The sequence below is a fragment of the Mauremys mutica genome, chromosome 5, assembly GCF_020497125.1.
Source record: "Mauremys mutica isolate MM-2020 ecotype Southern chromosome 5, ASM2049712v1, whole genome shotgun sequence".
Lineage (NCBI taxonomy): Eukaryota > Metazoa > Chordata > Testudines > Geoemydidae > Mauremys > Mauremys mutica.
This window is the reverse complement of record NC_059076.1, coordinates 95,723,492-95,742,878: the sequence shown is the minus strand read 5'-3', so window position 1 is coordinate 95,742,878 and position 19,387 is coordinate 95,723,492. Positions and strand designations below refer to the sequence as shown.

At 45.2% G+C, this 19,387-nt stretch overlaps 1 protein-coding gene across 2 annotated transcripts; it reads right to left on the bottom strand.

The window, feature by feature from the left end:
• Positions 1-469: 469 nt before the first annotated feature.
• On the bottom strand, positions 470-15,566 carry COMMD8 (COMM domain containing 8). 2 transcript variants are annotated; one of them, XM_045019688.1, is made up of 5 exons: positions 11,643-11,786; positions 11,241-11,396; positions 9,231-9,383; positions 6,010-6,165; positions 470-3,830 (listed from the first exon to the last, which is right to left on the bottom strand). In XM_045019688.1, exons 1-5 carry the CDS (start codon positions 11,643-11,645, stop codon positions 3,810-3,812), a joined length of 489 nt encoding a protein of 162 aa, XP_044875623.1. In that variant the 5' UTR covers positions 11,646-11,786; the 3' UTR covers positions 470-3,809. The 2 variants fall into 2 exon arrangements, with proteins under 2 accessions (XP_044875623.1, XP_044875622.1); XM_045019687.1 differs by lacking the exon at positions 11,643-11,786 and adding an exon at positions 15,407-15,566 and having other exon boundaries at positions 473-3,830.
• Between the last annotated feature and the right edge of the window lie 3,821 nt (positions 15,567-19,387).

Below are 19,387 nucleotides of genomic sequence, written 5' to 3'. Positions count from 1 at the left end.
TATTCCTGAGGTGCTTGAAGCATACAAGCATAGTATCCATGTTTATGTGAGGAAGATGATTGTGGAGTTGGTGAGGAAAAGATAAGGCATGTGTAATGGCGTGATGTGAAAAATAGTCAAGGCACACTATCATTGTAAAGACTGCTCTAGATAAAAGTGTGTGTGTGTGTGTGGTTGGGGGAGGAGGGCAGTATAAGATAAGCCAGTGGTCCCCAACCTTTGTCTGGCGGGCGCCAGATGAAGGACCGTGGCGACGGTGGAGCATCTGCCGAAATGCCACCGAATTCCTGCAGCGTTTTGGCGGCGATGCCTCTCAATGACGTCGCTTGTCGGCGGCAAGTGGCGTTAGCGAGAGGCGCCGCCGCCGAATTTCTGTGGCATTTCGGCAGCGATGCCTCTAGATGACGCCACTTGCCGCCGACAAGTGACATCATCAAGAGGCGTCGCCGCCGAAATGCCGCAGAAATTCGGTGGCATTTCGGCAGATGCTCCACCGCCAGCCAGGACGTGGGCACATTTAGATGCACCCGTGGGCGGCACCGCTGTTGGGGACCCCTGAGATAAGCTATTGAATCCAAAAATTGAGCACAGTCAGCCTGAATAGAGGAAAGTCACTGGTTTTACTTGAATATCTTTTATGATTGTATGTCCATTAATTTATAGCTATCTGCATTCAAGTTTTAAGAAGTCCACAGTTACGCAGTCACCAGAGCCTATCAGATAAATATACAGGGTGATGATCTCCCTTCCCACTGTGAATCCCATAAGTGTGGGAAAACTTCTAGTTTCAACTTGCTGAATTTCAACTAAATTCTCCCCTCAGGGAGAGGGACTGGAAAAATCTGCAGACAAGGCTAGAAGCATAGGATCTAAAGCAACTAAGAGATTTCAGGTGTCTCAATTTGAGTGCCTGGAACTTCCTGAAAAACAGGTTCCTTTAATGTGGATCAAATTGGGCACCTAAAATCACTAATCACTTTTGAAAATTTAGACCACAGCATCCAAAACCTGAAGAGCCCAAAGACACACAAACCATGCTGTTAGTTTGTCCACATTACTAACATTCTCTATTCTCTGGCACTCTGGCTTCTTGAGGAGCTCACGACCTCAAGGAGTTGCTGTTGATGCTACTCTCCCTAACTATCAGACCAGTGATACTCAAACTGAAGCTCACGAGGTGCAAGTGGCTCTTCAATGCGTCTCCTGCAGCTCTTTACAGCATATGATATAAAAACACTGATTTAATTATTAACCAAACAGGATGCTTTTACTATATTAACCAATTGTAGTTGATAAAATAATACTTGGTCAATCATTTTGCTGTGAGAATAATATATGTATAAATTAGTATGTCCCATGTCATACTGTTTAAATCTGAAACAATGATGTCACACTACTGTGGCTCTTTTGGGTAATACTGATTGCTGATGTGGCTCCTGAACCAGAGAGGTCTGAGAAACACTGTAAACAACTATAGTTACTAAATTGGATAAACACAACTGCATAATTTAGGTACATTCAAGTACATTTCTCCAGCCAAGTTACAAAACTGGTCTACAACCAATTAATATAAAAATAAACTTTGCCTACAATGACTAAATGCCTGACACAGAAATGAAATACTAAAGTTATATTTTGGGGTTCTCTCGTCTCGGGTTAACCACTCAGTACCCCTTCATTGGTCCCTTTACTATACATATATTCAGCAGGATGCTGGTCCATTACTAGGGCTCCTAGGTAGTACAAATAATACTTGTCCAACATGTAGTACAGACATGGAGGACTTCAGGGTTTGGAGGGATTTTACCCCATGATGGGTACTCTACATGGGAAACACTATCCTGAATATTCCTTCCATAACTTCCCAACCATCTTGGGGCGCCAGTTCTGCACATTAGTGATCAAAGGTGGCAGCCCTTTGGCTACTGCCATGCTAGCCTACACCAGTAGAATTTACATACACAAATCAATAATAGATTGTGTTAACCTGATAAGCAAACCTATTCCCTTATTTCAACAGAAAACAAAAACAAGGCTAAAAAAGCAATAATAGCCTGAATATCTTTAAGCAACAAAATTGCTATATTTCAATCAAAAAAATCCAGTGCATCTGTCTGCATCTAAAATAAATTGCTTGAAGTTACATGTAACTATTCTATGTGATACTGAAGGTTGGTTCTCTCTCGTTCATTCCTACTGTAAACCCCATTATAATGATACAGTAAAATAAGAGTTCATTTGCAATTATTTCTGAAATGTTATGTAGTACTCTGACCACAATATTAAATAGTGGTGGTTCATGGCTTTTTCATTAGCTTGCCATATGCAAAACACAAAGTATTTACACAATCATTTACTTACAAATACTATTCACAGTGGAAAGAGAAAATTAAAATTCTATCTAAGGCAGAAAAACAGAAAATAATTAATATGAATTTGCATTTCAGTAATTAAGGTAATGTAAAGTGAATGCCTTCATATTGCTGACTTAAAAGACACCTATATTTTATGCTGGCAGGGCTAATGTTTCCTTAGAGGGCCAGCTTCTTAAGTGATGCAAGTTGGCAAAGCTCCAATTGATTTATGCCAGGTGAGGATCTGGCCTACAGAATGTTGTAGTGGCTGACTGTTTTCTCTTGGAGATGTAAATCTGAACTCAGGTCTTGCTCCCACACAAGTCAATGGGAACCTCACTACTGAAATGAATGACAGTCTTGGTTCTTGTACCTCACAAATCACTATTATCTGGGTATGAAAGCAGGATCCTGCCCTTTACATCACTTCCGCATCCTCCTGCTGAAAGAGAGTCACAAGAATTTATTTGTTAAAGGCAGATAACATGGTTTACTACAGTTCACTGAAAATAAAATGAATGCATAAATGTTTTTCTATTCTATTTAAATACAACTAAACATGTTTTGATATTTAGACAAGCATGTAATTATCTCAGACAGATTTATGATGCCAATAAATTCTCTTCAGAAATTCTGCATGTAGTCTAAATCCTGCCCCCAAACTCTGCAGGTGTGTAACACCCTCCCTGCAGAAAAATGGCTATATTGGGCTGGGAGCACTATTCTGACAGCCTGTGTACAGCATATACACTCAGACACACTTTGGAAATAGCTGACCTACTATTCTGCAAAGCCACCACTTGATTATTTTTTTGAGTCACACTTGTCAGTTGAAAGCCATGTGTTTCTTATTTAGAAATTTGACACTGGCCCAGTTTTCAGAGCAGATTCAAGACAATTATGTGAAACCCACAAGACACAGGTAGGAAGGTTCTGAATCTTTAAAGATTTTTAAATTTTCAAAAGCCATTATCTATGTAAAGCATCAACTGTTTATTACTTTGCTATTCACAAGTATCAAATATTTATGTTCCAGGACACAGGTGTGCTTAGCTTTCCCAGGAAAGCAACTCATATTACACTGTTATGTATAAGTTACTGTGAAGGCAAGATTTCTTATTCTGAACAAAAACAAGCTTATGTACATCTGCAAAATCTCCTTTCCAAAGTCAAACACAGCATTCAGATTTTTCATAAATGCTACTGTAGTCTTTCATAGGCCTATATAACTTTCAGCATTTTCTACAAGGCAACTGTGTTTTGGGTCTAGTGGACAGCAGGCTCTCTTTTTCCAGCAAATTTTTGATAAATCTTCAGGTCCACATCAGTATGGCTTGCTTAACTCAGTACTTTAATAGCATCATTACGTTCCCACTTCATAGAATCTCTCTCCATTCTCTTTGCAGTCTCTTGTGGAACCATCGCCAACAGATGTCACTGATAGTTAGAGTCTCGTCATTTCAGCTGCAAAACGACCTTCAGAAAGAAATTGAAAGAAGAATGAGATTCAGCTACAATCAGGGCCAGAAGCCTGGACAATACCTTACAAACAGTCTGCAAATATGCCTGCAGGTTTCTGCCTCACACAGCAGACATGGGACACCAGTCACAGAGTGAGTCCCTCCTCTCAATACAAACAATCAAGTATGAGAACTTTACCTTATCTTCCCCTGCAACCCTGAGGAGAGCGCCAAGCAAGCTGACATCTGTTGAAGCCTGGGCTAAAGGAGCCCTGGCTGGGTAGCCCAGAATCTTGATGAGCAACTGCTCCTTTGGCTTCATTTGCAGGGAACTCAGGGGTACCCAGAGGCCTCAAAGTTTTCCTGTGATCAGCTCTGAGAAGGCCCAAACAGGAACTGCTGCCAACTGCCTAGGAGCCCGCTCTGCCAAGAAGGAACAGTTCCTGTAGGTAGCCACAGAGCTACTCCCAAAAGCAAAAGAAGACTGTTGGCCACAGCAGGGCGCACATGGAAGTTTCTGCTGCACCTGGGACGAAGATGATCAGCCATGACTAGCTGTCAGGTTGCTTGGTGGCCCAGTCCTGGCGCTGCTACACTGAGATGTGCTCGTACCACTTTGAACTATGTATGACCACTTTTTAAAAAAACAGCACTATTACTGTCATACTTCTGCCTCATTTAGCATTTGATACTAAAAGCACTAAGAATTACAAGCCAGGATTTTCCAGTTGCCAAGCACTCTTGAAAAAACATTAGACGAGTTGGCCTGCAAACTGCAGCCACGATACTATCACATTATGGATAGATAACAGCAAATAGCTGACAAACTAAGTTTAAAAAACAAAACAAAAAAAACGTGACCTAAGAGATAAGTAGCCAACTTCTAAATAGACGTTTTGGAGCATGAGCTTTCGTAGGTGAATACCCACTTTGTCGGATGCATCCGACTAAGTGGGTATTCACCCATGAAAGCTCATACTCCACAACGTCTGTTAGTCTATAAGGTGCCACAGGATTCTCTGCTGCTTTTACAGATCCAGACTAACACGGCTACCCCTCTGATACTCAGCTTCTAAATGGATCCTTCTACTTTATTCCATCATTTCTCCACTCATTCTACTGGGATACAGAAGTTTATAAACAGTCATTATTAGTAAATCAACAGATATTTAAAGCATGTACATCATTTGTCAACAGCACTAACAAACCACTGTACCTTATGAAGTGTCTTGAATAAATGCTGCAATTTGGTTGAGGATACCTCCAATCCACGTGATTACCGTCAACATATGTACAAGTCAGACAATACTGTGTCTTTCCCTATCACCACACCACTCCAAACATGTTTAAGTTACTTCTGCTTATTTTCTGCTTTCCATTGTCCAATTTGGAACTATTCCAGGGGATTTAGTTTCCATTAAAATTAAATTTTTCAATGTCAGATATACTGGCATTCTCAGTGTCCGATCCCCTTTCTATCTGTTCTATTGGCCCACAGGAAATAAAGGATTGCTTGATCTAGATCAGGGATAGCCAAACTACAGCCTACGAGCCATTTTAAGCTGGCTCCTGAGCCGCACCACGCGGCTCGGCCCCTCTCCGTCCAGAGCACAGCGGCAGGGCCGCACCACGCGGCTCAGCCCTGCTCCGGCTGGGGCACAGGGTCAGGGGTCACGCCCCATGAGCCTCTCCCCATGCCCCAACACTCTGCTCGAGCCCTGATCTACCTCCACTCTCTAAAACCCCTCAATTCCAGCCCAGAGCACCTCCTGCACCCCAAACCTCTCATCCCCAGCACCACTCCAGAGCTCACACCCCCAGCCAGAACCTGAACCCCTTCCTGCACCCCAGTCCTGCACCCCTGTCCCAGCCACAGAACTCCAAGCAGGGGTAAAGCAGCAGAGGAAGAAAGTTTGATAAAAATCAACTACTGTAAATGACAAAAAAAAAATTTTACTGTTCATTACAGGAAGAGATGATTTTTATAAAACTGTGCCAGAGATAAAGGAAGACTGCTAAAGATAAACATAAACAAACTTAAATACAGTAATAAGATCTAACTCCACAGAAGCATGTTCCACTACCAAGTCACTTCCTATAAGGTCCTATAAGAACAGGAATACAGTAAACTAAAATGATTGAAGTACTTAGGACCTAATTAAGAAAGGATGTAATAAAAAGTCAGTAATAAATACCTTATTAGCTGCTTCCAGTGCATTTATTAGGTTCTGCAGTTCTTCCTTATTCATTTCTACAGAGATTGGCTTAATTTCACCATTTTCTTTCACATCCAGATCAAGATTGAGAAGTGGCATTTGCAGCATGGAGATCTTATCACTGGAGAGAGCAAGCTGTACATGATGAATTAAAAGTCATTTAAAATAGAGCCATTAAATGTTATATGTCCACCAGGCCACCACATCTACGCTTTATCTTGAAAGGGCACTGTCAAGAGTAATGTTAAGTATAGGTAGCAGCACTGAACCATGTGTTTTGAAATCATTCCTCAAAACTTGGGTTGCATGAACTTTACAATCAGATTTTTAAAGCAGATTACATTTTGGACCTGCCAACACTTAAACAGTGACACTGTCAAGTTCCTTGCTTATTTAATTTTTCAAATATTCCTGCATGCAAGTTATACAATGGAATTGAAATATGCATCCAACAAAGGCCAGGATTAGATAAAAAGGGCAAATCTGCTGAGAGACAGAGAGCCCTGAAAGACTATAAAGGTAAAAGAGATGACAGTAGGCCTGACTGAACAGTATTTACAACTTACCCAATTACTCTGGTACTTGTTGAGTAAGTACCAGAGTCAAAGTACCAGAAAAGAACAGGGGGATATGACAGAGGTCTATAAAACCATGACTGATGTGGAGAAAGTAAATAAGGACATGTTGTTTACTCCGTTTCATGACACAAGAACTTGGGGTCATCAAATGAAATTACAGTAAAAATTGTGTTATCCGACACTTTACCAACCAGAAAACTCTAGTAACCAGCATTTCTGATATCCATTAAAAGTCTAGCTGGCGCAAGGCCAGCAGGCTCCCTAACTGGCTCCGCATGGCTCTCCGGAAGTGGCGACATGTCCCTACTGCTCTTAGGCAGAGGAACAGCCACGGGGGCTCTGTGCAATGCCTCCGCCTTGAGTGCTGGCTCCGCAACTCCCATTGGCCAGGAACTGCGACCAATGGGAGCTGCAAGGGTGGCGCCTGCGGGTGGAGGCAGCGTACTGAGCCGCCTGGCCACGCTTCCACCTAGGAGCAGCAGGGACATGTTGCTGCCTGCAGGGAGACATCCAAGGTAAGCGCCACCTGGATCCGGCACCCTGAAACTCCTCCTGCGCCCCAACCCCTGCCCCGAGCCCCCTCCCGCACCCAAACTCCCTCTCAGAGCCTGTGCCCCAACCCCTCCCACACCACAACCCCCAGCCCTGAGACTCCTCCCGCATCCAAACTCCCTCCCAGAGCCTGTGCCCCAACCTCTCCCACACCACAACCCCCAGCCCTGAGACTCCTCCCGCATCCAAACTACCTCCCTCCATTGGTAAGTATAACTCTTAGTTAACCAGAATTTTTGACTTACCAGCACCCCCCATTCCCACAACATGCCGAATAACAAAGCTTTTACTGTAATAGGCATCAGGTTTAAAACAAACAGAAGGAAATATTTCCTCACATAATGCACAGTTAAGCTGTGGAACTCTTTGCCAGAGGATATTGTGAAGGTCAGGACTATAACAGGTTTGAAAAAAGAACTAGATAAGTTCATGGAGGATAAGTCCATCAATGGCTATTAGCCAGGATGGGCAGGGATGCAAAACCATACTCTGAAGAGTCCCTAGCTTCTGTTTGCCAGAAGCTGGAAGTGGACGACAGGGGATGGATCACTCAACGATTACCTGTTCTGTTCATACCTTCTGAAGCACCTGGCATTGGCCACTGTCAGAAGACAAGATACTAGGCTAGCTGGACCACTGGTCTGACTTGGTGTGGCCATTCTTATATTCTTAAGTGGTTTTTTTGCACTTTCCAGCCAACTCTGCAGCTGATCAAATACTATTTAACAAATTTACAATTTTACAAATACTGGTAACATTGGTCAAATGACATGTCAATGTTTTTCTACTACTTAAATCAGCCCTAGTAAAAGTTAATTTTAAAAAAATGTAATAGAAAGTGTATTGACAATTTTGCAACTAAATACAGTATGCAGCTCCATTCCTTTAAATTGCAGGGTGTGAAGTGGTGCAGTTATTTTTCACATTAGCTAGCAAACACAGAATACATTTTTCCATTCACTTGGCAGTATTATCATATCAGATACTGAGAGCCTGTGACTTGGTTTTGGTCCTGTACAACTATGGGAAGGCAGCTGGTCCTATATAACTATTACAGCAGTATTTCCCCAAAGGAGAGTTTCTGATTTTAATAAATTACACAGGTGACTAATGGGAATAAAGGATAAAGCAAAAAGTGAGCCACAGAGGAAGACATGGACAGCTGTGAATTAGTTCACGTTATATTAATTCTTAGCCAGAAATTAAAAAACAAAAACAAACCCTCAATAGGAGAAAGTAACAAGAAACTGCAGGCAGCAACTGGGTGTTTTTATAGGTCTGGTTTATAATCTTGGCAACAGTAAATTCAGTCAGTGAGACAGATCAGTACTTAACAGGCAGCTCATCTGATGCACAACATGATGTTATGCTATCAGCTCCTGCAAAATGTGGCCCAGTCAGAAACTGACTTGGAGTTCAAAATCATTTTTTAGCAAAAAATATCTACAGTGCTTGTTAGGACAAAAAGCTAGTCTGTTATTTAACAACTAACAAGGACAGATAAACATAAGCAATATTACCAGGATTATTTCTATAATGCACTTCTGGCAGACTAAAATGTTTATGCAAAAGAGCACTTGTACTATAGGCAGATGTTCTTCCAACTTTAGGCAGTTCTCTTTAGTAAAATAAAACAAAATACAACTGATGTCAATCTATCCCTTAAACGTACATACATTTAGTCATGATCTAGAGGGTTTGGTTTTTTTTTTACAAGTCAGAATTTCACAGTCTTCATGTAGCTTTACTTTTTTATTTTATTCTAAGTAAAGGTTTTCTTCTTCTATTCAGTCAAGTGTCCCAGTCAGGGCTCAAATGGTGATGGGGCGATGCAAATTAAATGTGTGAGGAGAATCAAAATCTCACAAAAACATCCAAGAGATGGCAATAATGCAGCACAGCAAAGGGGAGTTTATTTTCATGAGCTGTATGCCTTCCCAGCAATTCTTCTGCTCTAGGTTTCTGGTATCCATACCAGTCTAACCTTATCTCTGAATCATGCAGCCTACCAGAGGCTGTGTCTGTAGCCTTCTAGGCTCTGGACAGTAAGCAACATACATAGTGTCTCACCTTTAACTGCCAGTCAAAATCCTGTAGCTGGGCAGAGGAGATTGCACTTATGCTTTCTACCAGTGCATACCTGATTTCTTCCTTTCTGCCTTTCAAGCATTTTGTGATTGCTTCTTGATAGCTTGAGCTCAATTCATTCAACTGCTGAACAGCCTGCAAATATCAGTATAATTATGAAGCAGAAAAGGTTAGATTTACAATAGAATATAGCTGTACTGGATAAGAAGCCAAAATGTTAACTGTTACCTGGAGTTACATTCAGTTTATGCCCTTGCCTCCCGCAACAGGTCACAATGGCAGACAGTGGAGATAAGCAACCACCAAAGCACCCTCAGATACAGTGTAATTTTTATTCACTATCAAGCCTTGTTTATGTGCTAGGGAAATCTGTGAAGTGTTTACTCACTGTTGTTAACAAACAATTCAGCTGAATACACTTGAGGTTTGAAAAATTCAAGGAAGTTTCCCTATCCGTGCTCCTTTCCCATTGATTTCCCCCATGTGTGTTTCTTATGGTGTATAAGCAAACATGACTCCATGAAGTTTATCTCCATAATTGTAAATTAAATATATGTATAAACATTGACTGGAGAACGGTCTCTCAAAGGGATACTATTAACCTGTTTAGATTCCTTTCTTAAAAGAAAAGTTCCAATTAGAATCCATTGAGGCATCCTTTAAAAAATAAAATAAAAGGTAACTCTCCCAGTGCTAGTTTGAAAGGACACACTGGTATTGACTGTTTATCTGTCACTCAGCTGCTCACATACACTCTGGTGCTAGCACTGTGACTGCTACCTCCCTGCTATATCCATAAAATGAAATAAATACATTCTTAACTGTATTTATAAGCACCTATAAGTTTTCCTTAGAATTAGTCACACTGTCTTCCACAATATCAATACCACATCTCATCTCTGCTCATCCTCCCAATAGAGTAACATGCTGACACACTGAATGACTTATCTCCCAGACAGAGAATGAGGGAAGAGAGGAAATGGGGACATACATATAGCCCAGGAACGAAGGGAAGGGGTCACACAGAAACGCTGGTGGAGGGAGGAAGAAAATTGGGGAAACCTGGTCGGGAGGAGGGAGCAGACGGAGCCAACTAGGATGGTAGAGGAAGGTGGGAAGGGTGGGGAGCAGCCAGAGCCCCTGGCATGGGTGGAAAGGGAGGAGAGTTTGCGGAGTCCCTCCTACGGGGGTCCCTGCTATGTGAGGATGAGGGGCAATACAGAATCCCTGGTATGGGGGCACACACAGCCCCTGCCATGAGTGGGAAGAATGGGTGGCCCCAGAATGGAATAAGGGGGGCACAATAGCCCTGGCCCAGGGGAAAGGAGTATAGAGAGACCCTGAGGGGAGGGGGAGAAAGAGGACTGTAGACCCTAATTGGGGGGGGGGGGGGAAGAACACAGAGCTCCCAGCATGTGGGAAGAAGGCAGGAATGGGGAGGCACACATAGTCCATGGCACGGGAGGAGGAGGAGGAGGAGGAATGGACCCCACGGAACCCTGAAGGGCAGTATTAGGGACCTGAGAATGAGAGCACACACAAAGCCCTTGCCATGTAGAGGGAATAATGGGGGAACTTGGAATGGGGGCACATAGAACCACAGACAGGGACAGAGGGGTAGGGGGAAATCTGTCATGGGAGAAGGGAGGGTGAAGAAAATCCCTGCCACGGAGGGGAAGTGAGAATAGGGTGCACACAGAACTGCTGGCATGAGGACGCTGGTAGGGGAGGAAGGAAATGGGGGTCATAAAGAACCTGGAACAGAGAGAGGATGCAGGGAGCTGCACAGAATCCCTGAAATAAAGGGGGATGAGAGGAGGCAGACAGGGAGCTGCTTAAGGTGATCAAGATTTGGTCTATTTTATTACTATCCAGATCCTATATTTAACATATGAACCCCCACTTAAAATATATAAATATTTCAGGATAGAATAGCAATAGCACTTGGCTTGATGGCAGAAAGTCAAATCTAATCAATGATTATAGTCTTACCTCTTCATCTGACAGATTTTTGCCAACTGTAGTTTTGAAGTATGTTGTTGTTTCTTCTAATATCTCCATCCATTCTGCCAAATTCCAAACACTGCCATAATCCTGATATCGACAATATGCACGGCCACATATGCCATCAACTACTTGGTGAAGGAACTGGAGGAAAATAACCAAAAAAAAAAAACCTCTAAGGCTTTACAATGGCTCCACTATTACCCTACACAAGAAGCAAAGTTCAGCAGACAACCCAGGTGTCACGTTTGCCTCAGCGTCTGGATGCTGAATGAATGCCACCCTGGTATTGTGTAAAGGGATAATGTGCAGCTAGAGGTAGCCTATTCTGGAAGAGCTGTTAAAAAAAATAAAAATAAAGAAATCCTGACTACATCACACAACACTTACCATTAAAGGAGATATGTTTAATTCCCTTGCTTTGACCAGGGTCCTCACAGGGTAACTACATCATGCCTCTTCATCTGGATAGTTCTTTTTTTTTAAATCTTCTGTTATGCAGTATTGATATGTGCTATTAAACTATCACTGAGTTTCACCTAAGTAAGGTACAATGATCTTTCTGAAGCACTCTGGAATCTTCAAAATTAAATGTGCCACATAAATACAAGATGTTAATAAGTGAATATCCACTGCTACTATAATTCCCCATTCTCCAAACCACCAGCCACTTGCACCCAGAAACTCTCCCCTAGTTTCTCTATCCTCAAGGCCCAGTGCAGCAACTACTTTCTTTGTGACTGAAAAGGACTGACTAGTACTTCATTTACAACAAAAATCAACAATAGTCAGAGCTGTTGTGACAGCAGCAGAGGATTCTGGGTTATCATCAGCAAGGAAAGTCATAGTGTTTAATTTGTTTTGTGCTGACAGTTGTGAGAATGACTGAAGAATATCTCAAGTGTTTTATTTGTACTGGTAGAAAAGTTCAATAATATTTTCACTAGTCCTCTAATTATTTTAATCAAGATATTTTTCTTATCTCGCTTGTTAAATATAAAACTGCCAACTGGGTGTGTGTTTGGACAGTGATTTGTACATATCAGATGGCCAAACTGTGGCTCACGAGCCGCATGTGGCTCTTTTACCATTAAAGTGCAGCTTGTGGAGTCCCCCACATCTCCCTCCATTGTCCACCTACCAGACAGTGGTGGGGAACTTGGGACCTCTGCTTGCAGTGTGGTGGTAGGGTAGGGGCTTCTGCCCAGCGGGGGAGAAAGATCTCATGGCTGCTGCCCAGCAGAGCGGTAGGGTCTCCGGGCTTCAGCCCTGCGGGGTGTACTTGCCACGGCTTGGGGCTTCAGCAGGACTGAAGCCCCAAGCCCCAGCAGGTGTGGCCTAGCTCTCTAACTTTTGAAGACTGTCATATGCGGCTCGAAGGGTCAGTAAGTTTGGCCACCCCTGTAATAAACAGCTTGTCTGTTTCACAGTTCTTTAAAGATCAAAAAGAAAAATATTAGATACATGATAAGTAGGGCTGTCGACTAATCGCAGTTAACTCACACAATTAACACAAAAAAATTAATCGCAATTAATTGCAGTTTTAATCGCACTGTTAAACAATAAAATATCAATTGAAATGTATTAAATATTTTGGATGTTTTTCTACATTTTAAAATGTTTATTTCAATTACAGCACAGAATACAAAGTGTACAGTGTTCACTTTATATTATTTTTATTACAATACTTGAACTGTAAAAATCATAAAAGAAATATTTTTCAATTCACCTCAAACAAGTACCATAGTGCAATCTCTTTATCGTGAAATGGCAATTTACATATTTCGATTTTGTTGTTGTTACATAACTGCACTCAAAAACAAAACAATGTAAAACTTTAGAGCATAGAAGTTCACTCAGTCCTACTTCTTATTCAGCCAATCATTAGGACAATCAAGTTTGTTTACATTTATGGGAGATAACGCTGCCCTCTTTTTATTTACTGTGTCATGTGAAAAAGAGAACAGGCGTTTGCATGGCACTTTTGTAGCCAGCACTGCAAGATATTTATGTGCTAGACATGCTAAACATTTGTATGTCCTTTCATGCTTTAACCACCATTCCAGAGGACATGCTTCCATGCTGATAATGTTCATTAAAAAAATAATGCATTAATTAAATTTGTGATTGAACTCCTTGGGGAGGAATTGTATGTCTCTTTTTCTGTGTTTTACCTGCATTCTGCCATATATTTCATACTATAGCAGTCTCAGATGATGACCCAGCTCATGTTGTTCGTTTTATGAACTTTCACTACAGATTTGACAAAACGGTACCAATGTGAGATTTCTAAAGATAGCTACAGCACTTTACCCAAGATTTAAGAATCTGAAGTGTCTTCCAAAATCTAAAAGGGACGAGATGTGGAGCATGCTTTCAGAAGTCTTGAAAGAACAATACTCTGATGCAGAAACTACAGAACCCGAACCACCAAAAACGAAAATCAACTTTTTGCTGCTGACATCTGACTCAGATGACAAAAATGAACATGCATTGATCTGCACTGCTTTGGATCATTATCGAGCAGAACCATCATCAGCATGGACGCAAGTCCTCTCTAGAATGGTGGTTGAAGCATGAAGGGACATATGAATCTTTAGCATATCTGGCACATAAATATCTTGCAACACTGGCTACAACAGTGCCATGGGAACAGCTGTTCTCACTTTCAGGTGACATTGTAAACAAGAAGCAGGCAGCATTATCTCCTGCTAATATAAACAAACTTGTTTGAGTGATTGGCTGAACAAGAAGTGGGCTTGTAGGCTCACTTTACATTGTTTTATTTTTGAACGCAGTTATTTTTTGTTCATAATTCTACATTTTTAAATTCAACTTTCACAATAGATTGCACTACAGTACTTGTATTAAGGGAACTGAAAAATACTATTTCTTTTATTTTTACAGTGCAATTATTTATAATAAAAATAAATATAAAGTGAACACAGTACACTTTGTAGTCTGTGTTGTAACCGAAATCAATATATTTGAAAATGTGGAAAACATCCAAAAATATTTATATAATCGTGATTTTTTAAAATCATGCAATTAATCATGATTATTTTTTTAATTGCTTGAGAGCCCTAATGACATTATCCTAATCATTAGCTAATAGAAGCTGTCTGGAGATAAGGGAACAACAGGAGAAAGATTTGCCCAGCTCATTTTATTAGGGTATGATGAATTAATGCAGCCTCACTCAAAATTACATTTAAAGACAAATGTAATTGATACCCTTCTCCTGACAATTAAAAGTATTTATCTCATTACTTCTAAGAAGTTAAGACTCAATTATCCTTTCCAGTTTCGTAAGCAGAGGGAATCCTGATCCATACACAAACATGTCCACAGGATGGCTGTCATTGATGGTTTATTCTATTTTTGGGTGCCGGGGGTAGGAAAAACAGTTGCGGGGGGGGGGGCAGGGAAGCCTCCCAGGTGGGATGGGAGGGAGTCGTTGTCCTGAACATTCTTCCCTTCATAAACAGCAAGTATCGATGTCTAAGTTACTTAAAATATTGACCACAGAAGTTTAGCCCACGAATCCCAGAGCCAGCACGTGTGCTGGGATTGCTTCCCCCTGTGCACGGTGTGAATGCTGAGGGCGGAGCGGGGACCCCAAGCCGGACGTGCGGAGGTGTAGCGGCCCAGGGGTCACACGCAGGAGCGCCCCACGCTAGGCGTTACTGCCACACACCCGTCACACAACGAGGGAGGCTGGTCTGTGTGTCCCCGAAGAGGGGCGGGCGGCTCCTCTCAACGTCACGCGGTGCGGAATGCGGGGCGCTGGTTCTGTGCTTACGTACAGCAAAGGGGGGTTCCCGCTATTAGCAAGGACGAGACACCCCACCCGGCACTAGCCCGGAGATGACGGGCCCGAGCCCCAGGCGGGTTGCAGCGCCGCCGGCTGAGGTGCAGCATGGGGCAGGGCGCCCGGCCCCGCGCCGGGTCACGGCCGGGGCCGCTCGCTGCCCCTCGCTGCCCCCGGACAGCCCGCCCGGCTGGGCGCGGTCCTGCGTCTGCCCGCACCGGGCTCCGCCTGGGCGCTGGGAGCCCCTACGCGGAGGGGCTGCGGGCGGCCCGGCCGCCGTCGCCACAGAGCCCAGCCCGCTCCGCGCGGGGAGCAGCGCACCGGCTGCGGGGCCGGGTCTCACCTTCAGGGCCTGGTCAGCCGGGAGCTTCTCCAGCAGCAGCAACATGGTCCCGTCCAGCCGCGCCTCGGGGGCGGGGCCAGTGAAAGCACGTGACCCTCACCGCTCCAGCCTCGTCCTTCCTCCGGAAGTGCCGTGAGAGACCCTCGTCGGGAAGGGGAGAGCTATAGAGCGCATGCGCAGGGATAAGTGGCCCTCGCGGGCCGGAGTCTGACTAGACGCGCGCATGAGCAGTGAAGGGGGTGGGGCTTGTGTGGGTCCAGCCTCCGCAGGGGCGGCTGGTTTTTTTTTTTTTTCATGTATAAAATAGGATTTTATGTACTTCTCCTCGGAGGATGGGGCTGTGGCCTTGCCCAGTCATATGCACCCAGGACTCCCCAGCTGGTCTGTCCTCCAGAGCCCATGAGCCGGAAAGAGGGGAGCAACCCCCCACCCCACCCCGCCCAGCGCCTGGTTGCTGGGTTCTGCTCCGGCCTGGGGTTGCGGGCCAGTGCCCCAGGGCGGGGGCGGCGAGGCCCCGCGGGCAGGAGCGGAACGCGGCGCTGCCTGGCCAGCCGGAGGGGAGCGAAGCCGTTAGCCTGCGCTGCCCCAGCCGCCCGCTCCCGCCCCGAGCTCTCCGGGGGTGCGGGACTTGCCAGCCTCACAGCGGGGTCCCGTAATGTTTGGGCTCGTTCTGCGGAGCAGGGGACCACAGCCCCTGTCCGCCTCCTCCCCGCTCTGCGTCCCTCTCCCGCCCGGGCGCAGGGAGGTGGCCGGGCTCTACGGGCGACTCCTGGGAGTGGGAGCTGCGGGGGAGCTGGAGAGAGCCACGTGTGGAAGAGGCTGAGACTGTCAGACGTCACTGCTGGCTGCAGGTCTGCCTGGGACTTCGCCAGCAGCAACTGGGCGGGGAGCTGGCGCAAAGGGGCCCTAATGCGGCTTGGCTACACTGGCGCTTTACACAGGGCCGGCTCCAGACCCCAGCGCGCCAAGGGAGGGTGGCAGGCGGCTCCGGCGGACCCTCCACAGGCACGTCTGCAAGAGGTCCCCCGGAGCCCCGGGACCGGTGACCGGCAGCGCGCCCCCTGCGGCCTGCCGCCGTGCTTGGGGCGGCCAAATTCCTAGAGCCGCCCCTGGCTTTACAGCGCTGCAGCTTTCTCCTCAGGGGTGTGATGACTCCCCCCCCCAGCGCAGCAAGTTACAGCGCTGTAAAGCACCAGTGTAAACAGTGCCCCAGCGCTGTAAACTAATCCTCTCGGGGAGGTGGAGTACCTGCAGCGCTGGGAGAGCTCTCTCCTGGCGCTGGCACCGCGACCACACTCATACTCCAAAGCGCTGCTGCGGGAGCGCTCCCTTGGCAGCACTTTGGAGTTTCCAGTGTAGCCAAGCCCTAGGCCTTGTCTACCCTGCCACTTTATAGTGCTGCAACCTTCTCACTGAGGGGTGTGAAAAAACACACCCGTGAGCGCTGCAAGTTTCAGTGCTGTAAAGTGGCAGTGTAGACAGTGCACCAGCCCTGGGAGCTACTCCCCTTGTGGGGGTGGTTTTTTTACAGTGCTGGGAGATGGTGCTGCAACTGCCACAACAGCGCTTTAATATCGCTGTGTAGACATACCCTTGCTCTGGCTTGGAGCCCTGCAGGCTCCCATTTGCTAGAAACTGGAGTGGAGAGGGCACCCTCGGGCCTGAAGAGCCCTGATTCTGAATTAGACTGGTGCTCTGGGACTCAGACAAGAACTGCTGTTACTCTTTTTGAAGTCTTAACTGTTTAAGCTGCTATACACCCAGGATATTTGCAGACATTCCTTTTCCTGTCTGCCCTAGTAAAATACCCTTTTGCTCAGCCATGTGTCTGAGTGGTCATGAGACACCGGATAGTGCCTATAAGGCCTAGCTGCTGAAGCACCTACAGTACTTGCATCTGAGTACTTCTGGGGGAATTGTGTGCCATTGTGTGTGCGTAGAATTCATGTCTCACACAGATTTTTTTTTTTTTTGCTTCCATGCAGAAAAATGTCTTTCTGACAGGGAAGCAAAGGGAAGCTGCAAGAGCATTCACTCACCACTCCCTTGCTGCAGAAGTACATGGTTTCAGGCACCTGGAGCAGCCGTTAGAGAGGTAAATCACTATAGGGCTGGGTACACTCCAGCCAGTGGCTCGTACCCTGAGCAGGATCACAGCTGCTGGGCTGGAGGCAGGAGAGGATGGAATATCCTCTTCCCCCACAACAAGTGGATGAAGTGTCAGACCCACTCTAGAAACCTCCCCAAGCTGCAGGAAGCTCAAGATCCTCCCCTGCTTCCTGCCCACATCACTCCTCAACTGTGGGAGAAGGGGTCACTGTACAGAGAGCTGCTCCTCCATCTGCCCAACTCCCATGCCGCTAGACCTCCCATACCCAGACATCCCCTGCCAAGCCTCACCCAGTACCCCCAGTCCTCCATACCTGAACCCCACCCCATTGAACCTCAACCCCTGCATTTGGAGCCCCCTGCACCCAGATCCCCCCCATTGAGCTCCCTGCATTCAACTCCCATCCTGATGAGCCCCACCACCCTGAGCCCCTACATATAGACCCCCATGACACTGACCACCAAGTAGCTACACCCGGACGCCTACCAAGCCCCACCCCCACAGCACCCAGACCCCTCCACTGAGCCCCAGTCACTTTCACCTGAAAGCCCCAGCAGAGTCCCATTGCACCTGGAACCCCACCCCCAATGAGTCTCTGTGCATCCAGATCCCCCACTGAGCTTCCTGCACCAAGATTGTCCTACACAGAATCCTCTCCCCCCGCACCGAGACCCTCCACACTCGGATCCTGCCTGGTTGAGCCTGCCTGCCTACCCCACACCTGGTGCAGAGAGGCAGGGCAACAGGGTGTTTCTGGGGCAGGCCCACGCCTTATGCCTTGTTAATGTCAGGTGCAGCCTCACCACTGAGTCTGTGCCCCTGGGGTGGGGAGGCTGCAGGGTGATCTCTCATCTTCATGCTGCCAGTGGCCTGTGCTCCCCATTGCTATGCTGGAGCTTCTGCATTTATTTATTGACAAATAAAACTTGCAGAATATTGCAGAATTTTTAATTTTTTGGCACAGAATGCCCTCAGGGCTACTCTGAGATGTGGTACACTTGGTATGCTAATGGCACCCTTGGGTTTTGGTGCACTGAACAGCCACAATAATTACAATTAATAAAACCTTTTCAAGTCCTTGTGTGAAAGGCTGTGGAAGTGCGAAGTATTTATTTAAACAAATTTATATTATACATGCTGCGGAAGTTTGTTAATGTATGAATTAAAGCCCCATTTCAACAAAGTACTGAAACCCTCTGCTTAACTTTCAGCCTATGAATAGTCCCATGAGACTTTAATTAATTGAAGTCAGTGGGACTACTCTTGCTTCAAAGTAAGATCCCATGAGAGTGTTTATGAAATTGGTGCTAAAATGACAGACTGATGAACAAGGTGTTACAATACTACATTGGTGGAGAGTGGCTTTATGGAAGGCCACATGATGGTTAGCTCTGCTTGAAGCACATCTACTCCAAATGGTGGCGTGGGCAGCCTTACACTTCTAAAACCATTTTTGTGTGGATGTTTCATGTATTACAGTAATGGCAGGGAAACAAATGGATAGGATGCCATATTTCACTTGTGTAGACAGGGGCAATAGGTGCAGTAAACCCCCAGACAGGCAAAATTACTGCTATTGGGCTAGGGTGGCCTACAGTGGAGTTTGCTGTTTCCAAGGAAGTTTCTGTTCATCTCAGATATCTGTTACAGTAATAAATCTGTGGTTTTTCAGAGTATACATTTGCTGTTCTTGCTACATTATCAATTTCTAAAACAATATAATGGCTTCTGAAAAAATATACATTTAATTTTATATCTAAATAGTATTTGATGTTATAATTGAATGTACACAACAGCAAGTGTATAGATGAATAAATTAGATTTTAAAATCATTTTCAGAAGTAATCCCATCTTCCTGCCCCTCCAGGCAT

Excerpts from the sequence above, each read along its gene's own strand:
- COMMD8 (XM_045019687.1), bottom strand. The coding sequence starts at position 15,451 with ATGTTGCTGCTGCTGGAGAAGCTCCCGGCTGACCAGGCCCTGAAG. Across the intron at positions 9,384-11,240 it reads AAAATCTGTCAGATGAAGAG|GCTGTTCAGCAGTTGAATGA; the intron begins GTAAGACTATAA and ends TGATATTTGCAG. Across the intron at positions 3,831-6,009 it reads CACTGGAAGCAGCTAATAAG|GTCGTTTTGCAGCTGAAATG; the intron begins GTATTTATTACT and ends TTCTTTCTGAAG.